The 18,512-nt window shown below is 26.2% G+C and overlaps 1 protein-coding gene and 1 pseudogene across 1 annotated transcript; both read right to left on the bottom strand.

The window, feature by feature from the left end:
- Nucleotides 1-1,422: 1,422 nt before the first annotated feature.
- Nucleotides 1,423-11,869, bottom strand: LOC132936577 (RUN domain-containing protein 1). The gene is given in 14 exon segments (XM_061003318.1): nucleotides 1,423-1,639; nucleotides 2,239-2,333; nucleotides 2,479-2,576; nucleotides 2,658-2,867; nucleotides 4,126-4,327; nucleotides 5,961-6,088; nucleotides 8,261-8,352; nucleotides 8,856-8,946; nucleotides 9,486-9,569; nucleotides 9,571-9,581; nucleotides 9,684-9,855; nucleotides 9,913-10,053; nucleotides 10,301-10,385; nucleotides 11,383-11,869. Coding segments are annotated over 14 exon segments (1,659 nt in total). The 5' UTR covers nucleotides 11,526-11,869; the 3' UTR covers nucleotides 1,423-1,532.
- Nucleotides 11,870-14,444: 2,575 nt separating this feature from the next.
- Nucleotides 14,445-17,039, bottom strand: LOC132949069 (trehalase-like; annotated as a pseudogene).
- Nucleotides 17,040-18,512: the final 1,473 nt, after the last annotated feature.

Raw genomic sequence — 18,512 nt, 5'->3', positions numbered from 1 at the left:
TAAAAAATCAAAGAGAGAACACATATAATGTTGTTACCTAAATGTTTGATAACAGGTCGATTCACTCTAATATCAAAATTAACAGCACACTATTGAAACTGGCAAACAAACATTTTCTATGTCGTCCGTATGACGAAGACAACAAATGCGGGCTCTTTGTCTTAGCAGATCATGTTAGCTTAAAAATTAGAGTGAATTGACCTCTTATACAATTTAAAAGTAAAATTATTATCCAGTGAACCACATATGTTTTTTTTTAAATTTTAATTTTGAAGCAAGTATTTTGAAATGTACAAACAATTTACAATTTTAAAATACTCATAAAACTTGCTTTAAAATTATTATATATAAAACCCCGATGAGCTGCAACCTATGGTGGGTGCAACTAGAGGTACATTGTACTAAGGGCATACAATTATAAATTATCTAAAATTCTAAGCAGTCAAGGATGTAAAATCATCCATAATATATTAGTATAAATTGTCTTCATACTTTTTTCCCCATTTTTCGTAATTGTAATATATTTTTTTAAATTAATTATTTAATTAAAACACAATATATTATATAATATTATAGACCAAATTATTAATAATATTGCCTTGCTACAAACTATTATTTAACAATGTTTATTCTTATTACCTAACTACCTAATCGTCTATATTGCTACCTCTAAGAAATTATTAGATAGGTATACAATTATACAAAAATATGCAAATATATATACATTGTTATAACTTGCGCTATTTCTTTACCTAATACCTATACTTACACGTTAGTTGTTTCTATAGATGAAATTGAATTGTTAAAATAAATGTTTTAACACGTTGAATGCGTACTACATTTAGCGTCATGAAGATCAATCAGCAACGCGTTTGACGCCATTTGGCGTCCAATATACTTTTAAAATAGATAATTGGTTTGTTATTACCTACGCGTGGCTTGAATGTTATTTTATTATTATTTAGCGTGGGTTAAATGCATGTTTTTATATACGAATACATATGTCAGTAAGAGCAGTTTCTTTATTTTTTTTTTAGAAGACTTGTTTTTACTTTTATCATACGCACTTGGTGAAAACTGCAAAAAGACTACACATAACACATTCAACGTGAATGAATAGGTATTTACATTGTGTGTTAACATCAAATTTTCATAGGCGTTAACGTTTTCTAATGTCACATCAAAAAAGAGAGAGGTAGAGAGGTATATTAAGTGTACCTATTAGGAAATTGGAAGTCCGAAGTATTAATCTTATATGTCATCATAATTTCGTGATTGATGCAACACTAAGATAGGTGATGGTTTAAAAATAAGTAGTAATTAAAAAATAAAACAGATAATTTGTGCCACTAAGAATAGTGCCTAATAGGAAATTTTTCACTTAGATATGTACATGCAAGTATGAAAAAAAAAATATATTGTTATTTTCAACTTTATTCTACGAAAATAAATTAATAAATAACAAAGACAAAAATTAATTATTTTCTGTTTACAAAAATATTAATTGTTTTAAAATATAAATTATAATGATATTAGAAAGCGTCTTTTATGTTTTGTAGTTGTCGAATAGCTAAATCTGCAGGTAGATCAAAATTATATTGGTTCAATTTTTCCAGTGAACGCAATGCATCGTCGAAACCTGAAATTAAATTAATTGTTGATATATGCAATAAGTAATAACTAATAATGTAATATCATATTCATGGGATAAATCTGGAATATAATTATATAAATATAAGTGTAAGTATAAGATATTATATGACGTAACCACTTCGTAAAATCGATCTTTTCGCGAAAAGTTGTCCAATTCAATTGATATTCTATGAAATAGAAATAGTGAAGTATGAAAATATTTTAACATATTACTGACTACTGCATACCTACATAATCCTCCTCCCCACCCCCCCGTTTAAATAAGATTTATTTACATTTTTGTATGTAGATTTAATATTAGGTATGAATTAATGTCTAAATAGATAGTTAAATACTAAATAGGTAATACAATATTATGTAACTTAACTGATCTTTAAATAAAAAAATTATACACGGATAAATATATAACTTTGTGTATACTTTAAGTAGGTATTTTTTACCATTTTTTACCATCTTTTATACATTTAAAAAAAAAATCGTTTTTAGTAAATTTTCCATGCTAAACGGATAACAAAACTTAGTATAGGTAACGTATTCTTAATAATATCAAATATATTTTTCAATGAAGTAAAAAATAAATCGAACCTGTTTGCGCTACATAACTCCAAGGTTGATAGTAAAGTTCAACCAATGGTTGACATTTGAATATAAATTTTAACCAACTGACAAACATTTTTGAACTGAAAAATTAAATTATTATTAAAATATAGTGTAGAGAAGTTATAGTTTGCACTTCGCAGACAACCAAATGTAGGTACTACTATTTATAGTTTTAACAATACATTTTTACTATAGATACCCGGTGTTAAAATGTATGTAACTTACTTCAGTCCAGCACACACGAATGCTTTAAAACACGAACCGTAACTTCTTTTATACCGGGAATGGGATGTTATTATATTTCCAATAATAGACAGTAGACACTGTAATAACAAAAAAATGGTCGGTTATAAAAAATAAATAAATACTAAATTCATAAACAAAATTGTCATGTGAGTAAATACTTGTTTATAAGAAACTGACGATTTACAGCCTTCAATGTCTAAATTGAAACTCTGAGATAGTTTACGGGCAGGTGTCGAGTTGAAGTAATCACCGTTTTTTATCTCATAGTATTTTAATATAAGCTCCCATGCGTGCATTGTTGATTTTGAGTTGTTCATCTTTGGATGCAAACAGTCCACAAATGGTACGACACTCGTGCTTTGACCAACCTGCGTAGTGCATAATATTGATATATTATACTGCTACGGATTTAGACATTTTTGGTATCGACTAGGTACCTATAGGCTATAGGTACCCACACAGCATTTGGAAAATGATAATATTTTGTGAATGTCTTAAAATGGTTGAATAATGAATATTTGACTAACAATATTTTATAAATATTTTGTTCTTATGATAACAAAATATTTACTATATGATTGCATAAACATGTTGACTTAATATTTTTATAAAGTTTCCGTAAAAATGTTTTTTGAAAATATCTAATTAAAATATTTTGTAAATGTTTTTTATAAAATATTTTCAAATATATGAACTTTTGGGCCAAAGAATATAACTAAAATATTTCCTAATTATTTACGCAACTTTTTAAAATATTTTGACAAGTATATTATTTTCCTGAAAATATTTTTACCATAGTCGAGAAATATTTTTATGCTGTATGGGTATAGGTATATTTAAAATATTAATGTCTATAGTGATGTGAATCTAAACATTTAAATATAATAACACATCATTCGAAATAAATCTTATATAGTAGGTATAGGTTATAGGTATAAACCTAGTTGAGGTTATCGTCAAAGTAAAAATAAACAACTCAGTTCTAGTAATAAAAAAGATTATTATTAAAACACAATATTTCTACAGGATTGATACCTAGTACAAAATAATAGTGGATTTGTGGATGTCGTCAACATTTGGATTATGTGCGTTTTGATGATTAAGTGGGGAGAAGCGTCAAGTATTATGTGTGACCGTTGGGATTTTATAAAATCCTTGAATTTTTAAAATTTGGTAATCAAAACATGTGAGGGGACCTTGTATTAAATGTTCAAATTTTTTTTTTAGTTAAAAATAGATAATAATATTATGGTAGGTATCACACATAAATTAAAAAATGAATAAAAAATTTAATAGCACAAAAAAGCCATAACATTTTTAAAATCCTTATGTGAAAATTTCGTAAAAATTCAAGTCTCTATACAGTCATTTAAATTGAAATATTAATCCAGATTTTTTTTGATTTTTCCATTATTTTTAAAAGTACTGAGAATTTGAATTTTTTACTTTTGACTACTATTAGCTTTTAATGTTCCAGCTAGAATAACAAGATCCAATTTTCTACCAGAAACCATCATCAAAGTTGAAGATCCAAGACTTTTATACTCTTTTAAATCGTGTACAAATTATATAAACACATTAAAATTGATGATTTATGATTAATGATTTTTTAAAGTTTAACTTTACCACCATGAGGCCATGTTGAATCAAATGTTGAATGGCTGGAGCTAATCGATTCCGAACCGTTAAAGCTATTTTCCCGTTGCATTCCATTGCAGCTATAGCACCTTCGGAGTCCGACATATAATCACTATCAACATGAATTTCAGGTAAAGCAAGCATTTCCAATAGTTCTGCGACAACCAACTCCAAGTTGGCTCTGTAGTCACTATAAAAAACATCATGTTAATGTTAATGTTTATGCATTTTTTTAAACTCATTATTTCAATTTTGCGTTTTAAACTTTCAGCATTTTTCACCACACATCATCTGACTTAATATTATTAACACCCCTATACCTACATTTATATTTATAAGTACCTATTATTTATATAAATGTGGTGCAAATTTAAGATATGTGTGTATGTATCTCTAAACGAGACGTAAATATGATAAGTGACAAGATTAAAATATGTTGGACTCCCCCAGTGGCGTGCCCAGGAATTTGCAATGGGGAGGGGGAGGGGGGACGTTATAAGTAATAATCCATTTAAATAAATTGTTGTGGTAATAAGGGCTTCAGGCTTGCAAACGTTATAATAAAGTTATGATTATAACGTTATATTTGACAATAAACTATTGCAATTTGTAAACATAATTATAATAGAAAGCGATAATCAAAAATAATTAAATACCGCAAAACTAAACATAACGATTAACAAAGTATATTATAATATATTATTAAACAATACATAACGCAAAGTGTAATTTATAGAATATCATTAAACGAAAAACAACACAAAACTTAATTTATAGAATTTAATTGAACGAAAAATAACGCAAAATAAAATAATATAAAAACCATTTATTCAAAAGTTATACTAGTTTCGTAGAAATATTTATTTCATGTATACGGACATTAGAATTGATTATATTATATTCCGTATCCGGGCCATTACCTGCCCCCATTAGTTATTATTAATAAATTGAATAGGTGTTAACACTATTCTAAATAACGATAAACGCAAAACTTGTGAAATATATCAGGAGCCTTGTATTAAATTTTCACGCTATTTACTCAACACGCAAATTTTTTGACATATAAAAAATTCTAAAAAAGTTGTGACTGTATTTTTAATATTATTTAACTGCCATTTGCAATTTTAACAATATATTATTGTTAATATTAGGAGCCTTGTATTAAATTTTCAAGCTTCTCGACCCAACGAATAAAATAAATAATTAATAAAAATCAATGCCTCTAAAACGGTTGTAATAACTTATAAGTTGTTTTCTGTAGGTCAGCAAAAAAAGACAATGGGGGGATACAACCCTTAACTCCCCCCTGAGCACGCCACTGGCACTCTTCAAAATGTTTTTCAGTTACAGCCTTGTGTGTACTCGGCCAGATTTTAAGACGTCGTAATGCTGAAAAGTATCTGTCCATGGTAAAATGATTCACAACTACAATCATTGAAACAATAAATTACTCTGAACACGACAGTCGTCAAACATATCAATACAAATATATCTATTAGGAATTATTAATAGAGAACCTGAAAGTCCCTACCTATCGGAAAATCACTTACTATTTACTGGCGTACTAGTGTACTACACGAAAATATAAGATAACGACTAGGTAACGAGAATTTACATTTAACCAATATCGAGTATACTGATATAATATAATATTATGTACCGTAATAATAAAAGCGTACATTACCATATATTATATTAAATTGTATATATAGTAGGTTCACCCTTTTTTTTTGGAATTTGGGAGGGAATGGCCCCCTGAGCCCCCCTAAAACCGCCATTGTGTCTATTATATATAGGTAGGTGCACGTAATGTGTAGACTTACCCCCAGTGATTTATTTTCATTGATTTCTTCAGTGTATTCATTTTGAAATGTCGTTGAGTGCATGATATTTGAGTACCGATGAACATTTGTATTATTGCAGTTAACCGTCTAACAGCACCTACTGTTTTCTGTTAATGTGTGAAATGTTAAAAAATATTAATAAACTTAATATGAATAAAAGAAATACACAGATTAAATTAACATAATATTTAAAGCATATAATATATATTTTTCAACACCAACACTATATGGAGGTTGCTTAGTTTAATGAGTTATTTAGTATTCTGTATTCATAAATCATAATAAAGTAAATAATATTTAAAAATGTATTATAATATCTATTATTACTATACTATCGTTACCTATACCGCTATTGTAATAATTCAAATTTAAAAATTATTTTAATGTTATTTTTTTTGTGTGTGTTGTCATGTTTTGGATGCTTACATTTTGAGGGTGGTTTCTACTTTCTGGTAGATCTCGTTGGGTGGTAAAAAGTTTTCCAAAAAGCTTTCTAAATATTTTAAAATTAGCATTTTTTGAGATATATATTTTAAAAAATATTTTGGCTCCTTTTGAGTTATTTGTACTTTATAGGCATTTGAATTTTTCAAATTGTTTTATAAATGTTCATATTATTTATTTCCCGGTTAAACAGCTTGGAAATATTATGCAAGGGTCGTAATCAGTAAAATATAAAATATCGAAAATATATACCTATTTACATATTTTTCTATAGATAAAATTTCTGATTCCGTCAATATTGAATGTTTAAACAAAAAATTAAATTTCTACGTCTAATAATATTTTGGTTATTTCTGTCTTATTACTTATTAGTTATTACTTAATATCTTGTAATTCAAAAAATATTTATCCTAGGGTTTTAAAACTTTCCACCAATTAAACGTATTATTACTGTTTATTCATAATGCAATTGTAAGCTATGTTTTATATTACTAGTATTATTTCAAAATTCTAACGGACTCACGAAAATACTTTTTTTAACGAAATTGAATGCGTGTTACGCATTGACACTGCTAAAAAATAAGAATTTAATGCGATCCGTTGTAAGTTAAAGAAATTACTGATTTTAAATATCATTTAAAGTTATTCTATTTTACCTATCTAAACATAAAATAATGATTTTTCTATCTATTATCTAAATTATAATTTTACTCTGTTTTAGGTTTCTAAACATAATATGTTCAGAACACCTTATATCCCCGTTGTGTCCGTCCCTCCGTCCGATACTTACCGGTACTTACTACCCACTTATATAGTTACGATTGTTTATACTAAGATGTAATAAGTACGGTTCTATTCTAAGTAAATTCTTATTTCATACTAGTATTAAAAGAGCAAAAAAAGGTACAAAAATATAAAGGTTACCAAATAATTATTTTCGAATTGTATAATATGAAATTATAGTTTATTACGTTGTATTAAAATGCATTTAGAGACCGGAAATTTAGCACGCTCATTGAGTGTCAACATAGTGAGCTTTCCAAACTTGTTCATATTATTTATAAATGTGTTATATACCTATTGAATCCTGGTGGTTGTAATTTATTTTGTAGTAAACATCTGTTTGTATTTAACACAACGGGTTCATTAGACTATTTGTGTTTACTCTTTCGGGATTTGAATAGGTACCTATTTGAATTCTGAGTATTAATATATAAAAAAATAATAGGCAGTCTATAATATTTTACCTACGTTATCGAATTGTTTATAATACGAAATAAGAATAAACTACAATCGGTCTCAGATACAAATTTGAATACTAGTTATCAGTGATGAAGAGTAGGCTGTGATCAATCAGTAATCACACTAGTATAGTTCATAATAACATTTACACGATCTAATAATAAGTGTTGTCAAAAATAAATAAACCTACTGTTAGGATATACTAGACAAAATTTAGGGTAGGTAAGTAATACGGTGTTGATATTATAATGTCGTAATTATTATAAAGTGAAAAATAGCAAATATAATATAATAAATATTTAATATTAATAAACTAAATGGATGTATTTAATAAGTTTTATCACTGTTATAATATGGTAAATGCAGCTTTAGATGTGACAAAATAAAAGTAAATATAAATGTATCATAAAGAAGTATTCAAATTTGTATTTCCGCGTTTATGCATAGTTTTATTTAGAACTATTTTTTTTTATTTTTCCAATTGTATTTTACCTATATTTGGTTTATTTTTTTAATGGTAACACATTTACTGTAGTATTTTATAAAATATAAAAAAAACAAAAGTACATTAGGTGATTAAATTGTGCAATTACCACGTCTCTCGATTTGCGTTCAAAACTTTTGTCCTTAGATACTGATATTTTCGTGACTTTATCTCCTGGTGTTTTCAATTTGATTTTACCAGCTGAAAATTGTACACAAAATGTAAAATTAAAATTTCGTTTAAGAAATGGAAATAAACAATTTATATATTGATTGATTTAGTTTTAAATAATTTTGTTTGCCAATTAATACCTATAACTTAAAAACTAATTTATATTTTTAAGTTTACGTAGCAATAATCTTTACAAAATATAATAAGTAATTAAAATTTATTTTCAGTTAAGCTATAAAAAAAATTTAATTGTATTTAAGAATTCTTATAACAATTTGTCTTTCTAGGTTTAAAATCCATTGTTATAGAAAGATATTATATAATATATTGTGAATAAAACATTATTAAATCATCAACTCAAATTTACTTCCACGTTACATTTTAATTAAATTTAAGTAATAACTATGACTTTATAGCGGATAAATGAATGATTTTTTTCCTTCGTTGGTTTTACCATACGCAATTATAGTTAATAAGATTATATTGGCATATACCCTGTAGAACAATAATTAATTAACTAATTGTGAACTTACTTTGTAAATATTGTATGAACCTTTCAAGATCTGCTATTTGGGTTTTTAACTGATCTACCAAATGTTCTGTGGCTTTCATTGGATTTACCAGCTATATATATATAAAGAATTGATTAAATGTATTTTGCTGGTTAATTAACGATAATATACTACGTATTGTTATACGAAAATCATCAAGCCTTGATCATTGGCGGAAATCGGGGGGGGGGGGGGGGGGCTATATTATAAAGGGGTAGCTAGATAATTAGCACGGCTCAATAACACAATAGTATATCATAATAGATACTATTATAGAAGTATAGAACAGTGCATTTGCTTACTACTTGAAGGTTGATATTATAATTGTATCAATTTTCCGACAGTTATATTATGTAATAGGTACTGTTACATAATACATCAGACCCACACACGAGGAAAATTCTAATTTTACATATTCTTATGTAACGGGCATCCCCCGACAACAAAATATGTTGTAATAAATAAAGTTTTTGTGAACATTTACTTCAAATGACCTATTTATGACTATTGAGTATAATTATTTAAGAGTTTAGGCATTTTACTAAAATATAAAATGATAATATTTTATAGGTGTTGATTGTTGTATATTAGTACGACTGATTGATTACGTACTTTTTGAATTGCGTTATCAACTTCTTCTTTTAGTTCTTCTACAGACATGTTTTTAGAGTTTTTGATACTTAAATTTAATTTTTTTTTCTACTTGATCTAAAAATAAAACCGTTTGATTAGGATTAAATTAATTACTTATGTAAAAAAAGGAAAAAAAGAGAATAAAGAATTTGTGTAGATTAAAAAGATAGAATTTACTAATTATGTTGTTTTGTCTTTCGCGGAAAACGTCTACGAAACTTTCTGGAAGATCAAATTCGTCTTTATTATTGTATATATGGCTCTCTAAAGCTTCCAACTGTTTTTTCATTTCCTTGATTACTTCAATTTGGACTTGATGTTTCTTTTCCACCATATTGTCGTCATCGTTCTAAGAGTAAAAAATCTATACATTTTCGTTCATAAAATGTCATTAACAAAAATCTACCGTTGTTACAAGTAAGTGGTTCAAAGAGCAATTCGTATACACGTTTGGGATGCCTTTAAATGCAAATTCTTCTAAATTTTTAAGTAAATGTTTTTTCTCTTCATCAGGTGACTCAATAATTTGATGAATTCGTAACTGTACCTGCATATTAAACACACATGTATATTGTATAATGTATATACATAATAAATTTAGGATTTTCGTGTTAGTAAAAGAAGAAAAAGAAGTGTTTCAAAATTTTAAATGTGAATGTATTAAAAAAATAATTAGTTATCAAATCTATTTTAGTTGTCAATCTTAAGATATTATGGTGCAATTAATAAAAGAATCAGAATAGTCGAAAATGATAAACAGTATAAGTGCTTGTACTCATAAACTTGCATGCTACCTGTGAAAAATGTGAAGTCAAAGCTATAACAGATGAATGAAGAATTTCATATTGTTCTTCTAAGTATCCAACTTTATTGTTTTCACTAAAAAACCAAATTTTGACATTTCATAATTTTATATTATTTATAATAATACGTATATTAATTGTAGAATTAAACATATCTATTTGTTAATTTTAACTAAGGAGCTATTGTTATAAAATGATACGCCACTTATAATAATTATATTAGGAAAAAAGCAAAAATTTAACAGGCCATTGTTTAGCATAAATAACTATAGGCAGCGGATCATACTATATTATTATATTAATAATTTTAAATGAATTAAAAGATTAAGAATCAAATATCAAATCCTAAAGCATGTATAAAGCATAATATATTAAAAATAATTGATAATTTTTTGAAAATTTTTTGAAAATTTTACTACAAAATAATAATAATAATAAAAATTTTTGATTTAATTTAAAATTCATTTGATTACAATTTTAGATTCTGAGCGAAGCGATGAATGTATTGATTTTATAATGATGTGTGTTTTTTATTAATTTAATTTTTTAATTTTTTTTGTGTCTGTCATCACCTTTTAGGATAATAAAAGTCTCGGTAAAAGTACTTAGATTTTCTTCAACAGTAACTTTTCTGATTTGTATTTTTTAATAAAATAATTAATACAATATGTAAATTTGTACAATAGACAACATTTAATTTTTTTAAATACTCTAACAACCTTATTGAGTCAGGAATAAAGGCTTTTACAATTTCCATGTAATATAAATCATATGGTGGTACTTATAAAGTTATAAATATAATCAACATATTGTAGTACATTTGTACATTTTAAGACTCTGCGTGCTATAAAATTCTACATTTTTTATAAGTATTTATAATTCTAATTCAGGATTTATACAAATAACCTATACTTAGGTACTACTAATATTTAAACCTAATAATGGGGTTATTATTTTTATTGTGAACTTTTATATTTTAAATATGTATTTACCTTTTCAAAACATTCTAAAAATAATGAAACTAAAATAAAAAAAAACCTTAATAATTTAAATAATTTAATCGTATAACTTACTTCCAATTCGTGTGACTCGTTTCACAAAACGAGTAAAGTGCATTGTCGTGTTCATCTGCAATATCCGTTCTGTTACAATTATTGAGGTTTATATTGCTGTCATCATTTGCCTTTATGATTTCCATCGTAAGATTGGCTGACATTCAAATAATTGCTTATAAAATTAACTTAAGTTAAAGTTTGTTCAATATGGCAATTAAATGGTTGGAAAAAAATGTGATTACATAAAATGAAAATAATATTAAATATTGTTTTGAGTAACGGGTGAAGTTATAATTTGTTGTTGTTGTTGCTTTAACTTTATAGGCATACACACATAACACTATGGGTTGGAAAAAAATAAAGGATATTTGTTTTATATTTTACATAGACACTGGAAATTGTTGTTTTCTATAACAAGTCCGCTATCAAACTGTCATATGTAATATGTAAAGCAATTCGGTAAAAGAACACTAAATACGCAACCCACACGTTTGTCAGTTGCAGCTGTTAACACTATATAGCAGTCTATGTGGTGCAGAGAGGGCCTATCGATTTTTTTGTATGACGTCAGCGACGGGTTCCCAAAGTTCGTATTCGACTCGATGCATAGCATCGCATAATATTGCAGTACCTACGTTGTCAAGTACAATATAATATAATAATACGATAGTTGTTCGTAGGCACTATGCAGTCTAATGAAGTCAATTTCAAAATAATTAAGTAGGTTGTACGCGTGAGGATTTAAATAATTATTATTAATTATTTAAATATTATACAGGTATCAATCTGTAAAATATTTACTCATATTTTAATAAATATACTATAATATAAATAGATATACGTATGTGCTTTTGCACTTTTAAAGTCACGTTAAATAACATAATTGTTTATTATTTACGTGGCATAAATTGATTTAACATGTTATAAGCTAATAATATGTTATATATTACATAACATAACTCATAAGTAGGTAGTCTATAATTATTATTAGGTTTTGCATTGTGTTAAACAAATATTAACTATTTAGAACGGCCAGAATTATACTGTATATGACATAGGTTTCCCGCCCAGGTATTATTTTACATTTAATCTCATTTAGAAACAATAGTTAAAATACTGTTAAACATATTATTAAATATTTGTAAAAAGGTACCCATTTGTATACTATTATAGGTACTTATTGATGTTGGATGTGATATACGGTATATCATATACCTAGTAGAGCCAGTAGAGGAAAATATAGTTATTTGCTAGTCAATAACGATAATAACAAAGTAAATTGGAAACTACTTCCCTATGTCCTTATTTACTTCCTTATACTATATATTATTTGTATAAGTTTAAGGTGAAGTATAGTAATTATTAGTACAAATTACGTAATTCTCAATATTCTTACTATTATCTTATATATAATATTTTGAGTTACATCAATATAAAAAGTTTAATTTATTTTTAATAAATTCATAAACTTTTTCAGATTTGGAGCGAAGTGTATAAATATTATATTATTATACTTTAATGTCTTACAACAGTTTTTTTTAAGTAAAACCAATTCTAGTATCAAAACTGAGTGATACTTTAAAGAGTTTCTCTATCTTTCCGATAAAGTTTTTATTTAAGCATCAGTAAAAATATACTTAGCTACAAACTATTATGAAGAAACCTCAGTAGTTTGATCCTAACGGACATTACTAACATTTATGAGCATCGCCATAGTGTAAGTAAATTATATAAGTAATTATTTTTAATATAAATGCAAATACGAAATGGTTAATATTTACAATGTAAATTCTACACAATATATATTTTATACGAAGGCAAATATTATATTGTTTATGTTAAAACTTCATTTACTACATTTATAAAAAAAAGTTATAAGAACTAAAAGATAATATGCAAAGCAAACGACTACTATATATTTTATAACGAAGGTTCAAATTAAATAAATATTATATCGTCACATTATTTTTTATGATTTTAGGATATTTAACCAACCACATTTCAAATTAAATTACATAAATAATTGTAGTACAGAAAAACCAGGAAGGCCAATCTGCTGTATAGCAGGTGCGTGCTTTAATGGATATGTTAAATTCTAATTTCGCGTGGATTCACGGGCAACGCACGTAACAATGTCACATAATACGAGGCACTTAACAATAAAATAAGACATAAGCGTCTAAATATTATAATGTTTTTGTTTTAATTATTTAATTTATTATATGTGTAGACCGTAAGGTAGTGCATTCAAAATTAAACTGTACATGAATATTAATGTTATTTCAAAAATAATTTCAATTTTAATCTTAAATTATGCCCTTCATACATCCGATTTTTAATTAAAAAAAACCTATTTAATATCTAGGTAATTTGTCTAGATAATAATATAATAAATCAAAACAATTTTTGCATGGGCAGATAATTTTTTCTTAATTTTAATATTTCATGGTAAAACATGCTCACATACAATTTGAAACACACTGTACATAAATTTCTATTGTTAATAAGTTTTCACTTATTTTTTAAATCCAGATATTTGTTAAATTAACTTACCAATTTGGAAATGTAGAGCAAAATAATGTCCGATTCAAAAAATATTTATAACAAAATTGCTAAATTCTAATTAACAATCTAAGACTGATGTCACATTTAAGTATTCTAAACCATCCACTAAAACCATCAAAAAATACATTCAAAAAAACTTTTAAATTACTCACAACTATACGATAACGTTTCATTTAAAATCAAATATTGACAGACTATTATAAACCTACTGAAATTATCTATCAAAATTTTAAATTTATTTGTTCGTTGATTAATATTATACTCTATTTAAAAAATATGTTCAACAAGTAAGTTGCATAACAAAATATGGATATAATATTATTAACTTGTATTAAAAATACAAATTTAGAGTTTTCTTCCGATTGTAGTTTGAGTCAAGGTAATCAAATGCATTATACTTTTCATATTATATATTATTATTGTTTAATTTGTTTTTACATTAATTATATATTATATATTTTATTTGTATTATTATTCTTTAAAATTATTAGCTTCTTCAATTCATCATTGCAGATTTATGCTGTTATACTCCAATTTTCTATTGACGCTGTGGAATTGTATATCTGGAGAAATTCTAACACGATTCCGTTCGTCCAGCCAAATCCATCCTGGATTGGATATTCGTCTGAATTTAATCCTATTTGGCCACCTTCATCCACTCATTACCGTCAAAACATTTGGCGAATTAGTATACACGATAACCAACGACAATATTATTTATTTAAATAAGACTGCAGATGTAGTAACAAGTATTAAAAAAATGTATACGGTCTACCAAGGGCTAAAATACTGTGTCTCCTGAATGACAAATGTGTGTCCCAAGTTTTATAACGCGTTTTTTAGTTTTGTAGAAACAACAAACATTAATCATTTAATATATTAATTTACTAATTACCTATTCTGTTAACTTAAGTTACTTACCTACTTATTTTATTTCTATACTATGGACAAGTTTTTTATAAAAAAAAAGAAGAAATGATAATGGGTCAATTCAAAGTAATTAGGTACCTGCCTTAATACAAAATAACTAAACATGCAGTTACATAAAACATTTAAATTATTCTAAGCTGTGTCTATTGAAATACAATATTGTTTACTGTAATACCCACTGAAAAGTTAACTAGTAAGAGGATCTTAATTTATAGAATATTTTCATAATATTATATAATTATGTATAGATACTATACCATATTATAAATATGTATTGTTGTTTATTTTAAGTCTAAAATATGTTAAAATATTAAAAAAAATAAAGTTTAAACTGATTATTATAATCATAAATAGGATTTTAAAGAATTAGATAGTTATTTCATTTTATAATAAATGTAACTAAAATGAGCTACAAATGCTCGAATCAAATTTGTAATTATATTAAAGAAATAACGATATAATGTTATATAACATATTTGTTCAGAGCTATACATCAAAGATGATTTGAGAAATGTTCGGAAGTTAATTTGTTTGTTAAGTGTTAAATGAACATACCAGGTAAGTATTTTTTAAGGAAATAACAAAACTGAGATTTTTTGAACTTAAATCACTATTTAATAGTAGGTAGGTATTGCGAATAATTTTTCAAACTATAGATTTTATTCTACAGGTACCTAACTATAATTAATGTATTGTTATACACTACCTACACAATTTCCGGCACACGCGTGGTATAGGTAGGCAGCAAAAAGCAAAATATGAACATATAGGCTTATAAAATAAAAGTGTATTTTGTAAAATAATATTAATGATAGTAAGAAATAAAAACCATATAAACATAATATTCGCTTGAGCTATTGATACAAGGAAAAATGTCTAGTAGAGTTATACGTACAGAGAAGTAAGTACGCTGAGCCCAAATCTATTGTTTTAAAATAAATGGCGTTTTTATTTATTTTGTTGTTACTATTATAGTATCTAACAGAGGAAACTTTTTTTACCGATTATTAAGCAAAAGCAGAAAGCAGAATTCATTGTGAACGATTTTAAGCGTCGTTGGAAATATATATAATAAATACAAAAACTAGCAAGTGATTCACCTTCATTTGTTCCATTTAGGATGAACCAACGGCTCGAAAAGTCCCAACCAGATTCCGCTGCAGCCTTGATTTCAGAATAAAAGTTTTCTTTTTCACTTTCAGTTTTAAGGTGTTGTGCTTTCTTAAAGTCTTCCCTGTTATACAAAACACATTTTGAAATTATAAATATTTGAAATGTAGATATTTACTAATAATATACACTGCAGTGTCACAGAAAAATTAAATAAGTTTGAAATCATAACAAAACGTGAATTATTAATTCCACACATGCTAGTGTTCAATCAGAAATAATCAGTAAAATCAATTAATATTTATAAGCTCATAAATTAAATTTGATTAAGTATGATTCGGGTCGTTGTCCTGTTGACGAATGCTTGTAAGCTGCAAGCGTGTAATTTTTTCCATTTTTACTAATTGTTACGTTGTGCTGTGTTTTCCAATATTGGAATTCAATTTCCGATGCATGAATATTTTCTATCACAAATGTCATATCATTTGATGCATCGATATAAGTTTTGATCATGGGTGTAATCATGGGGGGTTGAGATCGCTTAGCATAGTAAATTCTACCTGGAACTTGTCCAAAAGTTTTAGTCATTGAGATATAATTACTTATCATACATTCATACCTTTAGCAGTAATATGTATTTCGCATATTAATAAGCCTCTAATTATCCAGAACGAATCCCAATAATACATTTCACGGAATCTAGTACCTGGTATTATAATGGGATTTAGGACATAAATTAATGAATAGTTCGTGGGATTTAAGCGGACGTCATCTATGATCGTTCTATCGAGATCTTTCCATATTCCATTTATTTTATATGCCCAACTATTAAAATCTGTATCCTTAATACTTTCAAGAAATTTTGGATATTTTCGATCCAATTAGTAGGAGTCCATTTTTTTTAACTCAGAATCTTCTTTATCGAAACATTTGTTGGTAGTTTCATTCAGTTTGTCATTGTTTGACTCTTTGCTCCACTCTGTTTTACTGAAGAGATTTTCAATAACATCAAGGTTGCATTTAGTTTTCATGTCCACTAAAGTCTTCGAATCATGAAATAATCCAGACATCTTTACGATAAGCAGAATGATCCTTGACAGAAAATTTTACTGAAACAAAAATATATTAATATAAATCATTAAATTAAATTAAAATGTTTTTAATTAATCTACTAGGTACTATTAATTTTATATTAATAATATTCACTGTAACTAAATTTAAATGTTCTTTTTCAAACTATTAACTACTTTTTTTTTTATATAAGACGTAATATTGTGTCATTTTTGAAGATAATCCCTCTTAAAGTTTAAGTTTTAAGGTATCAAACATAAACTATGAATACAAATTACAAGTACATTAAAGGTTTTATCAGATATTTAATTTCTCAAATTAATAGATGTGAAAATACAAACATCCTTGCATAAAAGTAAGGTGAATTATTAAGATAACTAATGAACTGAAACCACGGTTTTTTTCTTGATATATTTTGGTCAGATTAAAGTTTATCTATTTGATGTTCGACATAAACTTAGTAAATACAATCAATTTTTTTATTTCAATTATGTGATAGCTATGATTTTAATAAACATCGATATAGCATTATACAAATTATCTAATATTATATTTCTAAACAGTTTATTAATTAATAAAGAGAAAATAGATTATGAGGATAAAAATCAATGTTTACTGTAGTTCTGAGATTATAAAATAAATGTTCTTAATTTATAAAATGATATATTAATTTAAATAAATATATTTTTATGTATTATATTTAAAAAAATATTAGTTTGGTCATATACACGCATTTAGATTTGTTGACAATGTCGTATTTTCCCAAAACCCATTTAATGCTGAATTTCAAATTTCTTCTCATAAAGTTTAAAAATAAAACTAATAAATCTGTTCAACTACGAATAGGCCACACCCGTATTACACACAGATACCTTATGGCCAAAGAAGACCCTCCCGCATGCACTACTTGCGAAACAATAATTACGGTCAATCACTTCCTCCTCGAATGTCGGCAGTTCAACGAAATGCGCATCCAACAGGAACTACCGGAAACTCCGTACGAGATACTTTCACCCACTCCCAAGACGTCCAAGAAAATAATAAAATTCAAAAATGAAACTGAACTGAGTCATCTTATTTAAAATGTACAGATATAATAGCAATAAGTAATTTATGTAATTTAAAAAACGTAACGCAGGCCTAATAACCTTTGCAGTTGATGCCTTTAATAATAAATAAAAATTCTGTTGAATTTTACATTTTATTTTTTTTTGTGTTGGTAATTACTTTAAATAATAATATAAAGAGATATATAATTATATATGTAGTACAAAAACTTTGAAAAACAAAGTGTGTTTTGTTTAAAAAAAATATCTGGAAAATTTAGCTCAATATAGTATTTATGAAATTATGAATGTAGCTGTGAAGGCTATAGACCGCCTGAAATGTAAGAGAACATGTTTAAAAAGTGTTTTATTTATGCATACCATTACGTTATTTATTTCAATCATTATTTTATTATTACTCGTACT

This window comes from Metopolophium dirhodum, chromosome 1 (assembly GCF_019925205.1).
Source record: "Metopolophium dirhodum isolate CAU chromosome 1, ASM1992520v1, whole genome shotgun sequence".
Classification (NCBI taxonomy): domain Eukaryota; kingdom Metazoa; phylum Arthropoda; class Insecta; order Hemiptera; family Aphididae; genus Metopolophium; species Metopolophium dirhodum.
This window is presented reverse-complemented; position numbering and strand designations above follow the sequence as displayed.